The sequence below is a fragment of the Neopelma chrysocephalum genome, unplaced genomic scaffold (assembly GCF_003984885.1).
Source record: "Neopelma chrysocephalum unplaced genomic scaffold, ASM398488v2 Primary Assembly neopelma1_96545, whole genome shotgun sequence".
NCBI classification, from domain to species: Eukaryota; Metazoa; Chordata; class Aves; order Passeriformes; family Pipridae; genus Neopelma; species Neopelma chrysocephalum.
This window is the reverse complement of record NW_020925190.1, coordinates 234158-248534: the sequence shown is the minus strand read 5'-3', so window position 1 is coordinate 248534 and position 14377 is coordinate 234158. Positions and strand designations below refer to the sequence as shown.

The 14377-nt window shown below is 37.8% G+C and overlaps 2 protein-coding genes across 9 annotated transcripts in view; one reads left to right on the top strand and one right to left on the bottom strand.

Moving 5' to 3' along the window:
- ATG10 (autophagy related 10) overlaps positions 1-14377 on the top strand; it is a 528134-nt gene that overhangs the window by 314412 nt on the left and 199345 nt on the right. The window lies entirely within an intron of this gene.
- SSBP2 (single stranded DNA binding protein 2) overlaps positions 1-14377 on the bottom strand; it is a 135547-nt gene that overhangs the window by 35992 nt on the left and 85178 nt on the right. For 3 of the 5 annotated variants that reach the window (XR_003538412.1, XM_027708816.1, XM_027708817.1), the window contains exon 5: positions 8158-8247. The exons of the other annotated variants lie outside the window; for them this stretch is intronic. Coding sequence is in view for 2 of the 3 variants with exons in the window: in XM_027708816.1 (XP_027564617.1) it covers positions 8158-8247 (90 nt within the window). In the remaining variant the exon portion in view is untranslated. The remainder of the gene's footprint in view (positions 1-8157; positions 8248-14377) is intronic. 5 annotated transcript variants of the gene reach the window in all.

The following is a 14377-nucleotide window of genomic DNA, read 5'->3' as shown; positions in this document are numbered from 1 at the left end:
CATTATTATCATTATCATTATTATTATCATTATTATTATCATTATTATTATTATTATTTCTCCTCCTCCTCCTCTTTTCCATCCAAATGGTAAAAAATAAGACTGCTGGATATTTTTATTTCATTTTCTTATTAGGGTAGGCAACATTGTGATACAACTCCTTAAGACTCCTATATTTTAGAAAATGCTTTAGAGGTGCTTTACAACTACTACTTCCATTCTGAAATGGAAATTTAAACCCCTCTCAAAGGAATGAGGGTTTGAACTCCTGAAAAGGACCAGCAGAGAACCACAAAATAAGTGTGAGTTGAATTTATTCAAGTTACCTTACAATTCATGTACTTTTCATTTATTTAGTTTTCACTATGATTTTTTTCTTTTGTGAAATCTCCATCAGCAGGAACAGTCACCACAGTTTTAAAGACACTCTTCATTAACACATTTTTAATTCTAACCGGGACTAAACTCAATTAGCTCCCAAAACTACACATTCTGAGATCAGATCAGTGCAAACATGTAACTTACCCTCTGTGAGGCAGGGACAGGTCATCACCAATTCTGAACTAAAAGTTGTTTTCCTATTCAACTGCATTTTACTGTTAATTATCCTGCTAATTACAGTACCTTCTTGTCCTGCTCTGCTCTCCCAGTGGCAACCACAGTGTTAGAGGGCTTTGGCTTGTATTTTACTGAAGTATTTCAGCAGTGAAATTTGGGTTATATACTACATATCTTGCAATCTACCGGTGCAAACCAAACTAGCTGGTTTTACTTCCGCTATTTTCTGTAAAATTGTGTTTTCTCAGCACTCAGACGGGACTTCTGTCTATGTTGGCCTTTCCTGATGACCATACCTACTACCATGAGCAAGTTCTTCTCTGTCCTTCAGAAAAAGATCCCTTAGAAAATTCATTCCCATATTTATAGTTTTCCAAATCAGAATGACAACCTGTAAACAGCAAGAGGTAAGAGGTCTAATTTAATTCACAGTATAGAGCAAAATTAATATTTTTTTCCTAAATTGAAAAGCCTTCCAGAGACATTTGTCTTTCCACATCTTAAATTCCGAGTTACAGCAATGCCAGCATTTCAAACAAATTCCATGATTTATCCCTTGTAAAAAAATGCAAGAGTCAATCCACCATATGGAAAAATATTGCAATATATACCTTCTTAGGTATAGAAAGATGAAGAAATAAAACCTTATTTAAAAGAAACAAACCTAAAGCCAGGTGTGCTCTTAGATGATCTTTAGGAATTGATGACCTTTAGGAATTGCACTGTAATTATACCTGTTTCACTTTATGGGAAACATCATTATCTCATGCTCAAGATTTAGTAACTGAGAGACAAAGTGGCCAAGTTCTGCACACGAGACTTATAGGAATTTTTGAAAGAAATGCAAATTTTAGAAGAGTTATTATCTGCATACACCTTAAACCAGGTTAATATTTTTATTTTAATTTTTAATAAATGCAAATACTACAGAAAATACAGTATTTCAAACTTGCCAAGCCAAAACATCCAAGATGTATCACATTTAAAAATAAAAAATAAAAACCCCTTTAGACAACACACAGACCACTTGAGCTTGAGAAAGCATTTCCTTAAATTTAGTGAACCTGATTGTGATACACGACTGATCTTTTGGAGCAGCTTTGACAATGACAAGCTGAGGTTTGTTGCTCCTGCTTTTACATTTAATAAATACAACATTCCAAAGCACTGTCACCCTTTTTGGCTTCCAACCCAAGCACTTGTGGCTCCTGCAAAAAGTGAGATTATGAACATGAACCAACCTCAGCAGAGAGGAGCATCACTTAAAAATAACAACCCTTCCTCTACTCTCTCCAGCACCACTTCAGCAGCAAATATAACACTAATTTTGGTGTATGGTCACTATCCTTAGATTTCTAAGGTTTATCTTACAAAGAATTTCAATTTTCAGGATGAAAATATAAAGCTGAGAACAGATCTCCTGGGAAGATGACTTGTGTCCTCTTCCCCTGGAAGGGGAGGTGGGGGCTCACAGCTGATTTAGCTGCTCAAGCTGAGCCGCTTTAATTCGTTCCAACAGTTACGAGCAGTAAAACCATTACCATTGTGGAACTGCAGGGACGAATTATCGAAGCCAGCAGATGTTGGGTATCCTTCTCTCTTTAAAGATGACTTTACTCCTCATATTTTAGAGAAAAGGAATCACACATACACAAAAAAAGACAAATCTTGCCAAATGATAATACCCTCTCACATAATCTAAGAAGTCATAATATTAAAAATTGAATACTTTAAAATGCAGCATGATACTAGTGAGGACAAAATGCATAGATCTGAATTCTGCAAAAATTAGACATACCAATATTATTATGCACTTGGGTATTCCCAGTCTGATACACTGGGGTGGATGCATTTACAAACAATGGAGATTCCAAAAAATACAATAAAATTCTTCTTATCTGCATTAATTACATAAACCCAGGGAGAAAACATCCCCTTTAAATTCTATTTTCACAGTTTCTCAAGGCCTACCAAAGCTGCTATCTTTGCCCACAGGCTGTGTTTGTAGCTTTGGTGACATTTCATTCTTTTGTAACAGCATTTTCACAATATCCAGGATGCTTTCAAGCTTCTGGGACTTCACTGTGCCTGCTCTGCTCAAAATTCTCAAACATTTCACTCCTTCACCTGCAACTGCCCTGTTTGCTCCACTGGAATTGAGGCTGGGTGTGGACATGTGCCAAATCCAGCTAATTCTGCAGTTGTGTCCCAGTTTGTTTGCAAGGATTTTAGCTTTAAAAGAAAAAAGGTATAGGCAATGCTACAAAAATTGGGAAAACATGAAGGTCAGCACTCAAAGGTGAGTGATGGAGCAGGATCTGAGGATAATGAGGTGTTTCTGCTTGAAGGTGGGAGACAAAATACAGAGAAACCCCTGGAAAACCAGGAAACTTTATGAGTGTTAAAGGGAAGACAAGAGTTGGAACAGCTCAAAGGGGGTTAAAAATAAACAAAATGTTTTTAAACATTTGGAACCAGGAATCCTCACTCCTTGCACAAACAACCACTTTCGTGGACAATTCACTCCAAAACGGCTTTAAAGGGGTGCTGGAGGAGTCCTCCCTCCCCATCTTCCCTACTGCAACTATTTTCATCAAATGCTGCATTTACTGAATCTGTAACAGCAGCTCTATTGTTTAAAAGTGTATTATACCATGACTTCACTGTAAATATTGTCAGTGTTAAGTGTGAACTAAAGCAGAACATCACAGAGATGTTTTACAGCCTTACATGACAGCTTAGAAACCTATCTCCTTTACATAGGTAAGTAGTTCACTATTTCTGTTTCAAAATGCAAGAGAAGCATTTCACTGATTTTTTAATTCACTGACTGTGCTCATTACCACTATCTAAATGTTTAACTTTACACATATTTCTTTTTATATTTATGTATTTATTTATTTATATATTTATATAAATAGTAATGCTAGGCAGAAAGATAAATGGAAGAGTCCTTTCTGCTCATGTGCCTCACTGTAATGATGGTCTTCTGAAGCATTAGGTCAGCTCTACTATGACAAACAAGGCTAAAAATAATACTTTAGAATAACATGGATTGAGCTAAAATGAGCATGAATAGCTGCCACTAGATGGCAAGACAGGCTCACAGTAATTTAGAGGGCTGGGTTTGGTCTGTTTTGGGTTTTTTTTCCCCTTTATATAAGAGGAATATGTAACATTTGTATTTCAAACATGGTGTCAACACTTCTTTTCCATGATGTTCCAAGTTTATCTGATGATCTTAAATTGGTGAATGAGGCAAACCACTTGAAAATCCCTTTAGAAAACACAGGCACCATGGAACGTTTAGTGGGTAAGCTCAACTAGAACAAATTTTAACAGATTTGCTGAAAAATTAATGAGTTTAAAAGAAAAAGCATGTGAAAAGGTACAGAGTGGTAAACTTAACTTTCAACAAAATTATCAAATTAAACAAGTGAACTGTCAATTTATAAAACAACATGCTTCCCCCTACGGTCTTTAAGGTCCCTTCCAAACCATCCTATGCTACTCTATTTTAAATTGAGCATTTAGGTGTGGTAAAACTGGAAAATTAACTAAAAGGCAAATAAAATCCTGAGAAATCAATACTTTCCATTCTTTTTAAAAATTCAAAATACTTCAGTGAACACACACCCTGAAACTTCCCTCTGGCCTCTGTTTATTTGCTTACTAACACCAATATTGTTCACAAAGATCAAATAAATAGTTATTATTTTAAAATTTATTTTTATATATATATAACTATATATATATATATAAAATTATATTCTGAAAAAATCCAAATGTAACTTTTCTCAAGTTTTTTTTGCTGACTTTGAAAGATCAATGAAGGGATGGATGCAAATATCCATGGAAACTGCTGAAAAGCGGCAGTTTGCACCTGCAGGACTGGATGTGAAAATCTGAGTGTCTTTGAACTCTACGACCTAATCCTCTCTGATCACAGGTGAAAGAATTTAACTCACTGCAAATGAGTTTTTAAGAGCCTCATGTAAAGCTCTGGCTGGTGACAATTTATGCATTCACTAACACCTAGACCCAAAGGTAATTATTTATTACTATTTTATTCAGTTTTTCAGTTGCCCTCTGTCAGGATCAGGCTCCAAAGAGAGGGACACAGACCAGGTCATGTTGACCTCTGTGACTGGACATATGAAGAAACTTAAAAATGACACAGACTAAAAAATGTCTAAAAACTGACACAGAAAATGTCCCAAATGACTTTATTTTACTAACACAGTAGCAAAGTGCCTTCCTCACACCTGAGCTCCATAGACAGGAATTGGTCTAAGGGAAAACTGGTAAAATGATTTCCAGACTCAGGTTGGAGTTAGATGAGCATTTCATAGATATGTAAAATCATCTTATGCAATCTAATATGGTTTTACAACTTCTATTGCCCAAGTAACTGTTCGGGCTCTCCTATTTGGAGTTTCAGAGTGTTGTACAGCAGAACTAATGCCTTCACTGATCCTGCAGTCCCGCACACTCGAGTTTTGATGCTCATGAACCAAGAGTAGGCTCAGTTATTGTATCACACCTGTTTATTTCCAGAGTCTCACCATTGTACAGACTAAAACAAGATGAGGACAAAAAATACATACCTATGACATTTAAAATTACATTAAAGCACATACACAGGAGGAGGAAATTGAGGCACATCCTAACTCCTTATAAACCAGTTTTCTTGACTTCTCAAATTTCACTTCTGACACTAAACAATTCTCTTTTTTTTAGACTAAAAAAGTCTTTAGTCTTCAACTAAAGAAGTCATTTAGTTGAAAATAGCAGTGCACAACTCCACCACCGCCCCTTCACTGTATCATTGTTTCAGGCTGTCAGCACTGTAGTGACTGTCATCCATCACCTGAACTGAAGTATAAAAGTACAGGTACACGGAGACACAAGAAAAATTCAGCTGATGGCTTCAGAAACTCCACCTCTGTGGACCAGGCATGAAATGCCAGAGGTTGCTAATTAACTTCAATGCCAGTGGTCTAAATATGCAAGAAAATCTCATTTTACAAAGAGCAGAGTTTTATCACATACTCTCTGAGAAACCATAATTCTCCCTTATTTAGCTACCTCCATCTGCTACACTAACATACTGTATTATTTTATAAAATAAAAATATATTTATTTTCTTTTGTAAAAAATAAGATTTATTTTATTTAAAAAAAAAACCACCAAAGTTCTCAAAAATCATGTTTATGGTCAGCAGAGCCAGCCTTAAGGGAATCTCAGTAATGATCCTTTGTTTGCAGCACAGTCCCTGCCTGGACTTCCATGTTCCCCTGACCTGTCTGATAAGAATCCATTGCAGCAGCCATGACTTCCAGTTTGGTTACATCACCATGAGTCGTTTATGCCCACTTGAAACATAGTTTCAGTGCAAAACCAAGAGAAAAGAAATTACTCTAAATCATCTGAGCTCTCCAAGCAGAGCTGGAAGGCAGTGGCTGTCAACAGCCTCAGCTTAGGCCAATCCAAACAGCTCATGAAAGCAACAGAAGGCATCCTTATAGTTCTAGGATGACCTTCTAGATAAATTTTAGGTTAAAAGAAGTTGAAGTGCTACAATGCTTTTGTATTGCAAAGTCTCAGAGAACTAAATATAGACATAAGCACCACTCTCCACTCTCCCTGTAATCTTCCCTCTCCTGAAGAACAAAATTGTTTGCCTTCATCATCCAAGAGGAAGCTGCAGGTCTGAACTGCAAACTCTAGGTGAAACAGGACTGGAGTTTGTCAGTACTCAGAACAAGGCAGATGAAGATGTTTTCTGTGGTTTGGTTCCTCTCAGGACCAGATGGGACCAAAGAAACTGCAGGAGAGGACAGAGAAATGCACTGTCTAATTAAAGGTGTACAAGGAAAACAGCACCTACGAAGGCAGTAGGAAGTTTTCATCATGAGTTTCTCTGCCTTGTTTGTGATTTCACCTGTGTTTCAGGGCAGCAGATGATGTTCCCCAATTTTCAGGTTTCACAGGCAGAGCTGTGTCTGTCAATACATTTTCTTGTCAGATGAATTGACCTTGGTGAGACTCAACTGCCACTGAGGGCTTCACAATCTGGTATTAAACTGCTGCCTGACAGCACTCACTCCAACGCCACCACACCTTGTCAGGGGCTGTCTGTGTTCATCAGCTTTACACATACCTTACAGTTTCCACCACACTGGAATGTAAATGACTGGATTTTGGCTCAGTTACCCTTGGTGGGATTGCTCCCAACCATATCAGTGCACCCACTATCAAACCTGCACTTGGATTTGCAAACCTACATGTATTCTTAAGCAGATGATTGCAGCAAAAATTAATAATATTTTGAAAAAAAATGTTTATTTTCAATCCCAGGCCTTGCAAAAAGAGCAGGCTGTTGTGGCTTCAAGTAAGACTCAAGCCAGGTACTGGCAGACAAGGAAATTTTACCCACACTTAACCTTCTGTCATCTTGTCTTTCTTACATCTTTAAAAGATCTAGAGTGGCTGGAAGACTTTTCACGCTTCTAAAAACAAAACATCCACATCCTCCTTCTGTAAAACCTTTAAAATAGTTACTCTCTCCTCTGCACTTCACATACTTGTCCTATTGGTGCCCTTTCCCCCTCTTAAATGTCATCCCAGACAATAACAGAAAAAAAGTTAATTCCTTTGACATCACAACTGGAGTGGGTGACTGAAGTAAAAAAAAAAAGAAAGAAAGAAAAAAAGTGAAGTATTGATACAATCTAAAAATTAAGATAAAATTGTGTGTGAAAAAAAATCTACCAGGTGATCAAAGCAGGAAAAGCAGAAATAATTAATTAATCATTTCTGCCAACTCCTGAGGATTTTGTGACTGGCAGCAGTCAGATATTTTCCACTTCAATTGCACATATCTTTTCATTCATGTATCAAAAATCATGCCTTAGTTTGCCAATGTAGAGAAAACCAAGGGAGTTTTGGTGAAGAGGAGACACAACCTCAACCTGGGAGCAGTCCAGACTCAGATTACAAGTATCAGGTTGGCCTGACATTAAAAGATGCCATTTTTTCCATCATAATATCTTGTACTGTCAGTGCCCAAAATGCTCAATGGGTGTTTAGTTTCACTGATGACATAACGCAATAAAAGCAACACGTGGTATAAATCCTGGACTTGTTTTTTTGGCCACTGGGGTTGGGATCTTCAACTTGCAAGGAGATTGCCCAGGCTTAATTCCCACTGAAGCCTGAAGCCCTCAGAGATCTGGCCTGTGGCTTAGCACAGAGCTGAACACAACCAACAACGTTCTCACTTTATAATTTCCATGTAATGTCATGTATATTATCATAAGAAATTATTTTAATATTATAATCACTCAAGCATTTTCAATCTCTACTCATAAAATGGCACTGTTTCTTGTTCTTGAAAGGAGTTGTGCTGTACTATTTCATAAACTACAGTCAGGTCCCTTCCTTTCCACCTATTCACTCTTGTTTAAAAATAAACTCAAATATTGCACCATATAGTGAGACATAGTTTAGGAAAGAATCTTTTCTACAGACTTGCAAACAGTATTACAGAGGATTTTCTATCCTGAAATGCCTATAATCATTATTTTTTCTGAATACCTGAAAAAACCCCGGTGGTACAGGACCTACTGGCATGCCATCTCCTGGGGGAATGTTTCCTAGCACTGGACTGGGAGCTGCTGCAGCACTCTGAAAAGAACAAAGGGAAAATAAACCTTTGTCATTGCATTGGTAGGCATTAAACCCCCCCCCCAAAAAAAACCAAAACCTGACCAAAGTGCAGAAAGTAATTCTCTGGGTATGTCATTACGTCATTGTTTCATCTGAAGGTGAATTAAAATTGTTTAGTCTTCACCTATACAAGTATCATGATTTGTGAAAATAACAAATGAGGGCAAGGATGCCAGAGATTGCATGCATCCATTAGACAGATTGACTAAATTTTAAAAAATATTGCATCTGAGTATGTCTATATACACAAATGTGAGTGCAACTTGCATACTTTTTCTTGTATTATACGTATAAACAGCCTCACACATGCACAAGGATACACATACAGCATAAACTAAGTAATTTATGCATTTTATCAATGATTTCCAAGCACTCTAAAGATAATTTCATTGGACAGTAATATTCTCTCACAACAACAAGCTCCAAAACAGGATTCTGTTACAAACAGCACAAGAAGGGATGCTCACAATCCTGCTGGTAATGCCTATGGATTTTACCAACCCCAGAAATAACCACCATGACAAATTAGAAGAATTTGGGTTATGGTTTTGGAAGGGAAAAGAAAAAAGGGATTTCTAAGGAGTGAATCAGAGGATGAAATTAGTTACCTTTGCAAATCCTTCAGCTGGAATAAGCGAATAAAGAATATTGCTCCTGGCAATTTATAAAGCAGGAGACTGTCACATAAAAAGGGAAGCCAAACTGCTTCTGTTGTCATGTGTTGGAACCTCAATTACTTTTAATTTCTAGCAGTCTTCCTTCCTGCAATGTATTTCTGTAGGGCATGAGGCTGAATCACCTATAAAGGCTTGAAAATCTCCTGTGAAAGTACTCAAGCCCACAAAATGCACTCGGAGCCACTGGCAGGTTACTAATGACCTGCCAATACCTGCCCTGCAGAACACACATGGCCGATGCTTATTAAATTATCACTCCATTTATTGTGTGCTTACACTCGATTTCCAAAAGATGCAGATATGGAAATTGTATTTCCAGGTGTTTGGCACACTACCTAGGAAGTTAAGGAATAGTGCTGGAAAGACCTGAAAACTGGCACAAAGGAGGGCTGACCTTTTTAAACCAAGAAAAAAGGAAATATTCCGTTAATTACCACAGATTTATTTCTTTTTCCATGGTTTAAACTGTGTTTTAGAGTCAAAGTTATGCAGCAGCATATTTAGCATCCAAGCTGACTGGATTTCATTCCAAGTTGTTTGGAAAAGTCTAGAAATATCACTCAAATGTAAAACCTGGTGCTGGCTTTCAAAATGAGTGCAAGTCTTTGATTCATTAAAAAAGCCTGTAATAAAGGGTATTACTTATGCAAGGATCAGTGTTAAAACACCGTATAACTTCAATTGACAAGAGAAAGCCAGTCAGGTGAGTTTGGTATAGCAAGTACTTTGCAACCACAATACACTTCTTATGAGAGAGGCCACCACAAACCAACCAGACTGTGGAGCTGTGGCAAATAAAGGTGCTTCTCCGAGAGCCATGGCCATTCATGTCCACTAATTGCTTTCGGATTATCTCCGTTTCCAAAGGAAAACAGAATAGAAAGTTTTTAGGGTTGGTTTGTTGGGTTTTTTTTAAGCAAAATACGACCTGTTTAAGCCGAGCAGTGGCAACAATGTCCAATAAAACCATGACGGGCACCATTTGAGCGAAGTATGTTGGATGTTATTTCTGTATGTGCAAGTTTTCTAGGTGAAGGATAACAGTGGCACCACTGATGGAGAAAAATGATGATGTCAAAAGCCTGAGCATTTTAAAATGTCCAGCAGAGTCCGTGCTGCAGTCCCTGACCAGGAAGGAGCAGCCCATTTAAGGGCACTAATAATGATGAGCCTTATTACAGCATCACACCTCCCTGCACAGCAATTCCTGACTGTCCTTGTGCTGCCCGAGCTGAGTCCACCTCTGCTGGCCTTGGAATGTGCACTGTGGGATGTCCAGTGGAGCACAAAGCATTGGAACAGAATCCAACAAATCACTGGACAAACATGTCCCAGCAGGTCCAAGTCTGCCAGGAGGGAACAAATTCTGGGGATGCAGAGCTCCCATAGGGATTTAGGGACCTGCTCCTTCTGAGTTCACGCTCTTCCCCACTTTGAAAATGACTTTAAAAAAGTAAAATGGCAAATTACACTCAGCACTTTAAAAAACAGAGAGAGAAGGAAATAACGACTATCCCAAAACAGGGGGAGAAAAGGATTAAAGTTATAACTGTTACCCATTATATGTCCTAAGAGGGCTTTATAAGAAATATACCTAAAAATAACATTTTCATAATTTTCTCAATAGAGGTGGGTTTTTCAAAATTTTAAAATTTGGGTTGTTTTTTTTTCCTTTTTCTGAATCTGCCATAGCACTCATCCTAGAGGAACACAGCAGTGACCCCAGGTGAATCCCCAGGGATTCCCAGGGAGGCACTGCATTGTGTTGGGTTTAATTATTTGTTTACCAGGTTATTTGAGAGTCGATTACACCATCCAGTTCACAGACACTTGTGCAAAACCATCTCTCCCCTGCATTTCTGAGCAGGAGGGAGGGCGCGATGAGGCCACAATAGCAGATCAGTTGTACTGACATTTCTGGTACTACTAAATAATTGTAAGAATTCTGTAGTTGAAGACATTTTGGCACAGTCCAGTCTCGGGTGTTACAGAAACTTCAACTTCCACCCTTCATTATGCAATGTACTGTGGGGTTTTGTCTATTTTCATGTTTCCCTGGGATTTTCTTCCCTGACGGGCAATGAAGTTCCAAAATCAGAAATAAAGCATTTTCAGTATTTTAGGTATATTACATTTTCTCCCTTTGCTAAATAATGAATCTTTTAACAACTTATACTAGGTAGATCAATAAACAAATTTGCAACTGCTGTATGGAAATATTCTTATTTATTCTATCCTGATGAATTATTCAGTTCTTTTTTCAGGGTCCCAGAGCAAACCATGGCTTTCTTTTGCACTCCTAACAAGTTGTTCATCATTTATAACTCCATTAGTTCGACATTTTAAATATTTGCAATTTGCTTTCCCTTCTTTCCACAAAATGATGACATAGGAAAATTTAAACAGTATAATCTTTTTGTACAGTATCTTATCTCCTTAAAAATGGAGAACTGTATTTGCCTTTGTAGCTAAAATACTGAATTTGTACAATTTACAATTATTAATTAACACGGTGTGCTTGAATGAGTGTTATTGTGGTCACTCCTTGCTCTACCCAAGCTACTCTCCACAACGCTAAAGTAGATGATTATATTAAACAAAAAACACTAGCTGTGGTTTAGGATGGATTTTACAATAAGGAAATCACCGATAAAGAAAAAATAGAATCATTTGGCTATTTCATTAGTACAGGATCTAAAGTATAAAAATCCAGAGAAGTCTGCAAGATATAGGTCATTTTTGAGGCCATCACAACAACTGCCTTATGATGGAAGCTCACAGAAGAATTTGATTTGAAACCAAAGAATGCTACAAAAAAATGGCTAAAATTTATAAAAAACCTTATCTGACTCATTCTTTAATCAGGGCATTTAATTCTAGGTATTTTGCCTACAGTAAGATACTCTTTTTTTTATCCCGTTAGCAGTTTTTCACGTTACTAAATTTGTCCAGTCAAAGGTGAGCTCTGTTTTTAAGAAGTCTGACTGAAGAAAAATGATGAAATCTACTTGATGATGGAGGAGTTGGACCCTACACATAAAAATGATTATGGCCACTGCTGGCCACTCAATTAATCATCTAACCCTCCACAAACCTCCTAAACCAGCCCTACATCCATACTACTAACTTACTAGCTGTTATCCTAAAAAATAACTTCTAGTTCACAGTATTTCATTCCCTCTCCACTTACTGCAAACAAACAGGAAACTAACTGAACAGACACGGATATGACTAATTTAGTTTTATCACATTTTACTGAGTATTTTTGATACAACTATGTTGTCTTCTTTAGGAGAGCACTTTAAAAATTGCCGTTTCTCTTTTTTTTCCCTAAGGACAAAGGATAAATATTCAGTATCATTTTTTCAAGTTCATTAATTTAGGAAATGATGGGAACTAAAGAATGTAAATGCAGTTGTTGTTTCTTTTTTTTTCCTCTGGAAAGACAAATGATGGATGATTACTATTTCCAATCATGTTTACCACTTGCTTAATTTCTGGTCATTGACAGCTCTGAAGTGCCAGACATACTGCAGCCAATATCGTAAAAAGATGGCAAATTTCCATTTGTAAACACTTTAACTTCTAACTTATCAAGTGTTTCTAAGCCATCAGCCAGTTACTGTAATAGTCCCTCACTATTTTTACCTACCACAAGTTAGAGAAAGAAGTACTAAGAGGAATTTTACTGAATAACCACTAGAAACCTTCTAATTTTCTTCAAGATAGAACATGAAAGTACTCATCACTCTGTACAAAAAATAAATTAAATTAAAAAAGAAATAAACAAGCCTCCATTCCTTTTACAAAGCCTCTGAACACTCAGCTGTATGCAAAAGAGCCATAAAATGAGTGGCCTTGGTTTACTAAAATCGAATTGGAAGATTGTGCCCAAAAAGGTGAATTCATCGCATTGAAAGAAGTGAGTAATTACAAAGATCTGGATCACGAGACCTAATTAAATCTTGGCACAGTTCCATTGCTATATATTTGTCTAAACTGTGCCATTTCTGTTGTGTAACAAAAAGGCTTTCACGTGACAGCAGCAACCTGAGAAGTGTAATTGTGGAAGGTCACTCCTTGTAAATTCTCAGTTCTCCTCAAACTGCAGCTTCTTATGGTTTGATGCGGACTCTGGCATTGTATTTCTGCCCATCCCATCTTACACATTATTATGAGTGATAAAGAATAACAGTAATACAATCAATGTAGATGAAAAAAATCACACATAATCTTTTTTTTGGGGGGGGGAAAGAGTTGAACCAGGAGAGCTCTTCACTTAAGGAAGAGCAGACCTGTTGATGGTGATGGTACACTCTGGACTCCATCCATTCTCCTTTCCCAAGAAATCTACCCCCAAACCAACCTCATTCTGAGTAAATCCTCCCCATATCTGAGGCAGGATCACACTTTGTCTGACTGCACCCCAGTGCCCAGTGAAGTTACATTACAATGCTGAAAACCAGGTACTGGGTTGGAACAGAAATTATCTGTAAGGAAAGCTTTGTTATCAATGAATAAAAGGACTTCAAATTCTTGTCAAAAGACAGCCTTTCAGTCCTGTCTCTCAGCTGCTTCTTCTTGGATTATTTAGGACGTAATTTCCAGATAAGGGTTTTTTCTTTGTCTGATTATGGTTATAAAGACAAGTTCTTTTAAAAGGAACCTTCATTACTGACTGGAAGTTACTAAGATCAGTATTATGCATAGGCATCAACAGAATGTTCACTTACAAAAAAACAAAAATAATTTTGTGTTTTAAATACAGGAGTAAAAGTATGAAATTCTTTTGAATTTCTGCTCACTCTTTTTCCCCCCGCCCACAACAGAACTATCCTTAAAAGCAGAACACTTGGCTTTTCCTGCTTCCTTATGAAGATTCAAAAAATGATACTTCAGATAATGGTTTCCAACTGTGTTCTGTGAGAGCAGGGGTGTTCATTTCAGCTCAGTCCCGAGCCCTGTGTTATCCAGGGATGTGTGTTTGGGTACAGTGGGAGCTCTGGGGGCCACCCAGCCGAGATGCCCCTTCAGCACCATCAGACCCATCAGCAACAACCACCCTGCTGACAACAAAAGGCATTTGAGGACACCAAACACTGCTGTCAGAGCTCAGGGCCAAGCTGCAGTGATATTTCAACAAAATGACTTCTTTTCCAGCAGTGACATTAACACAACCCTCCCTCCAGGCCCCCCTAGGGACCAAGGCATCTCTGATCTCACCGCTCGACAACCACAAAATACTCCACGCGCTGTCTCATCCCCAAGATCACGTCTCTGTTGAACAACTGGTATTGCAGACCACAGGTTTAACCCTCTGCCTTCCCCTCACCATGAGGAATCCGGGTGGGGATGGGCGATGCTTCTCCTCAAACAGAGTCAGTAGGAATTGTTGGATTTACATGACCGCG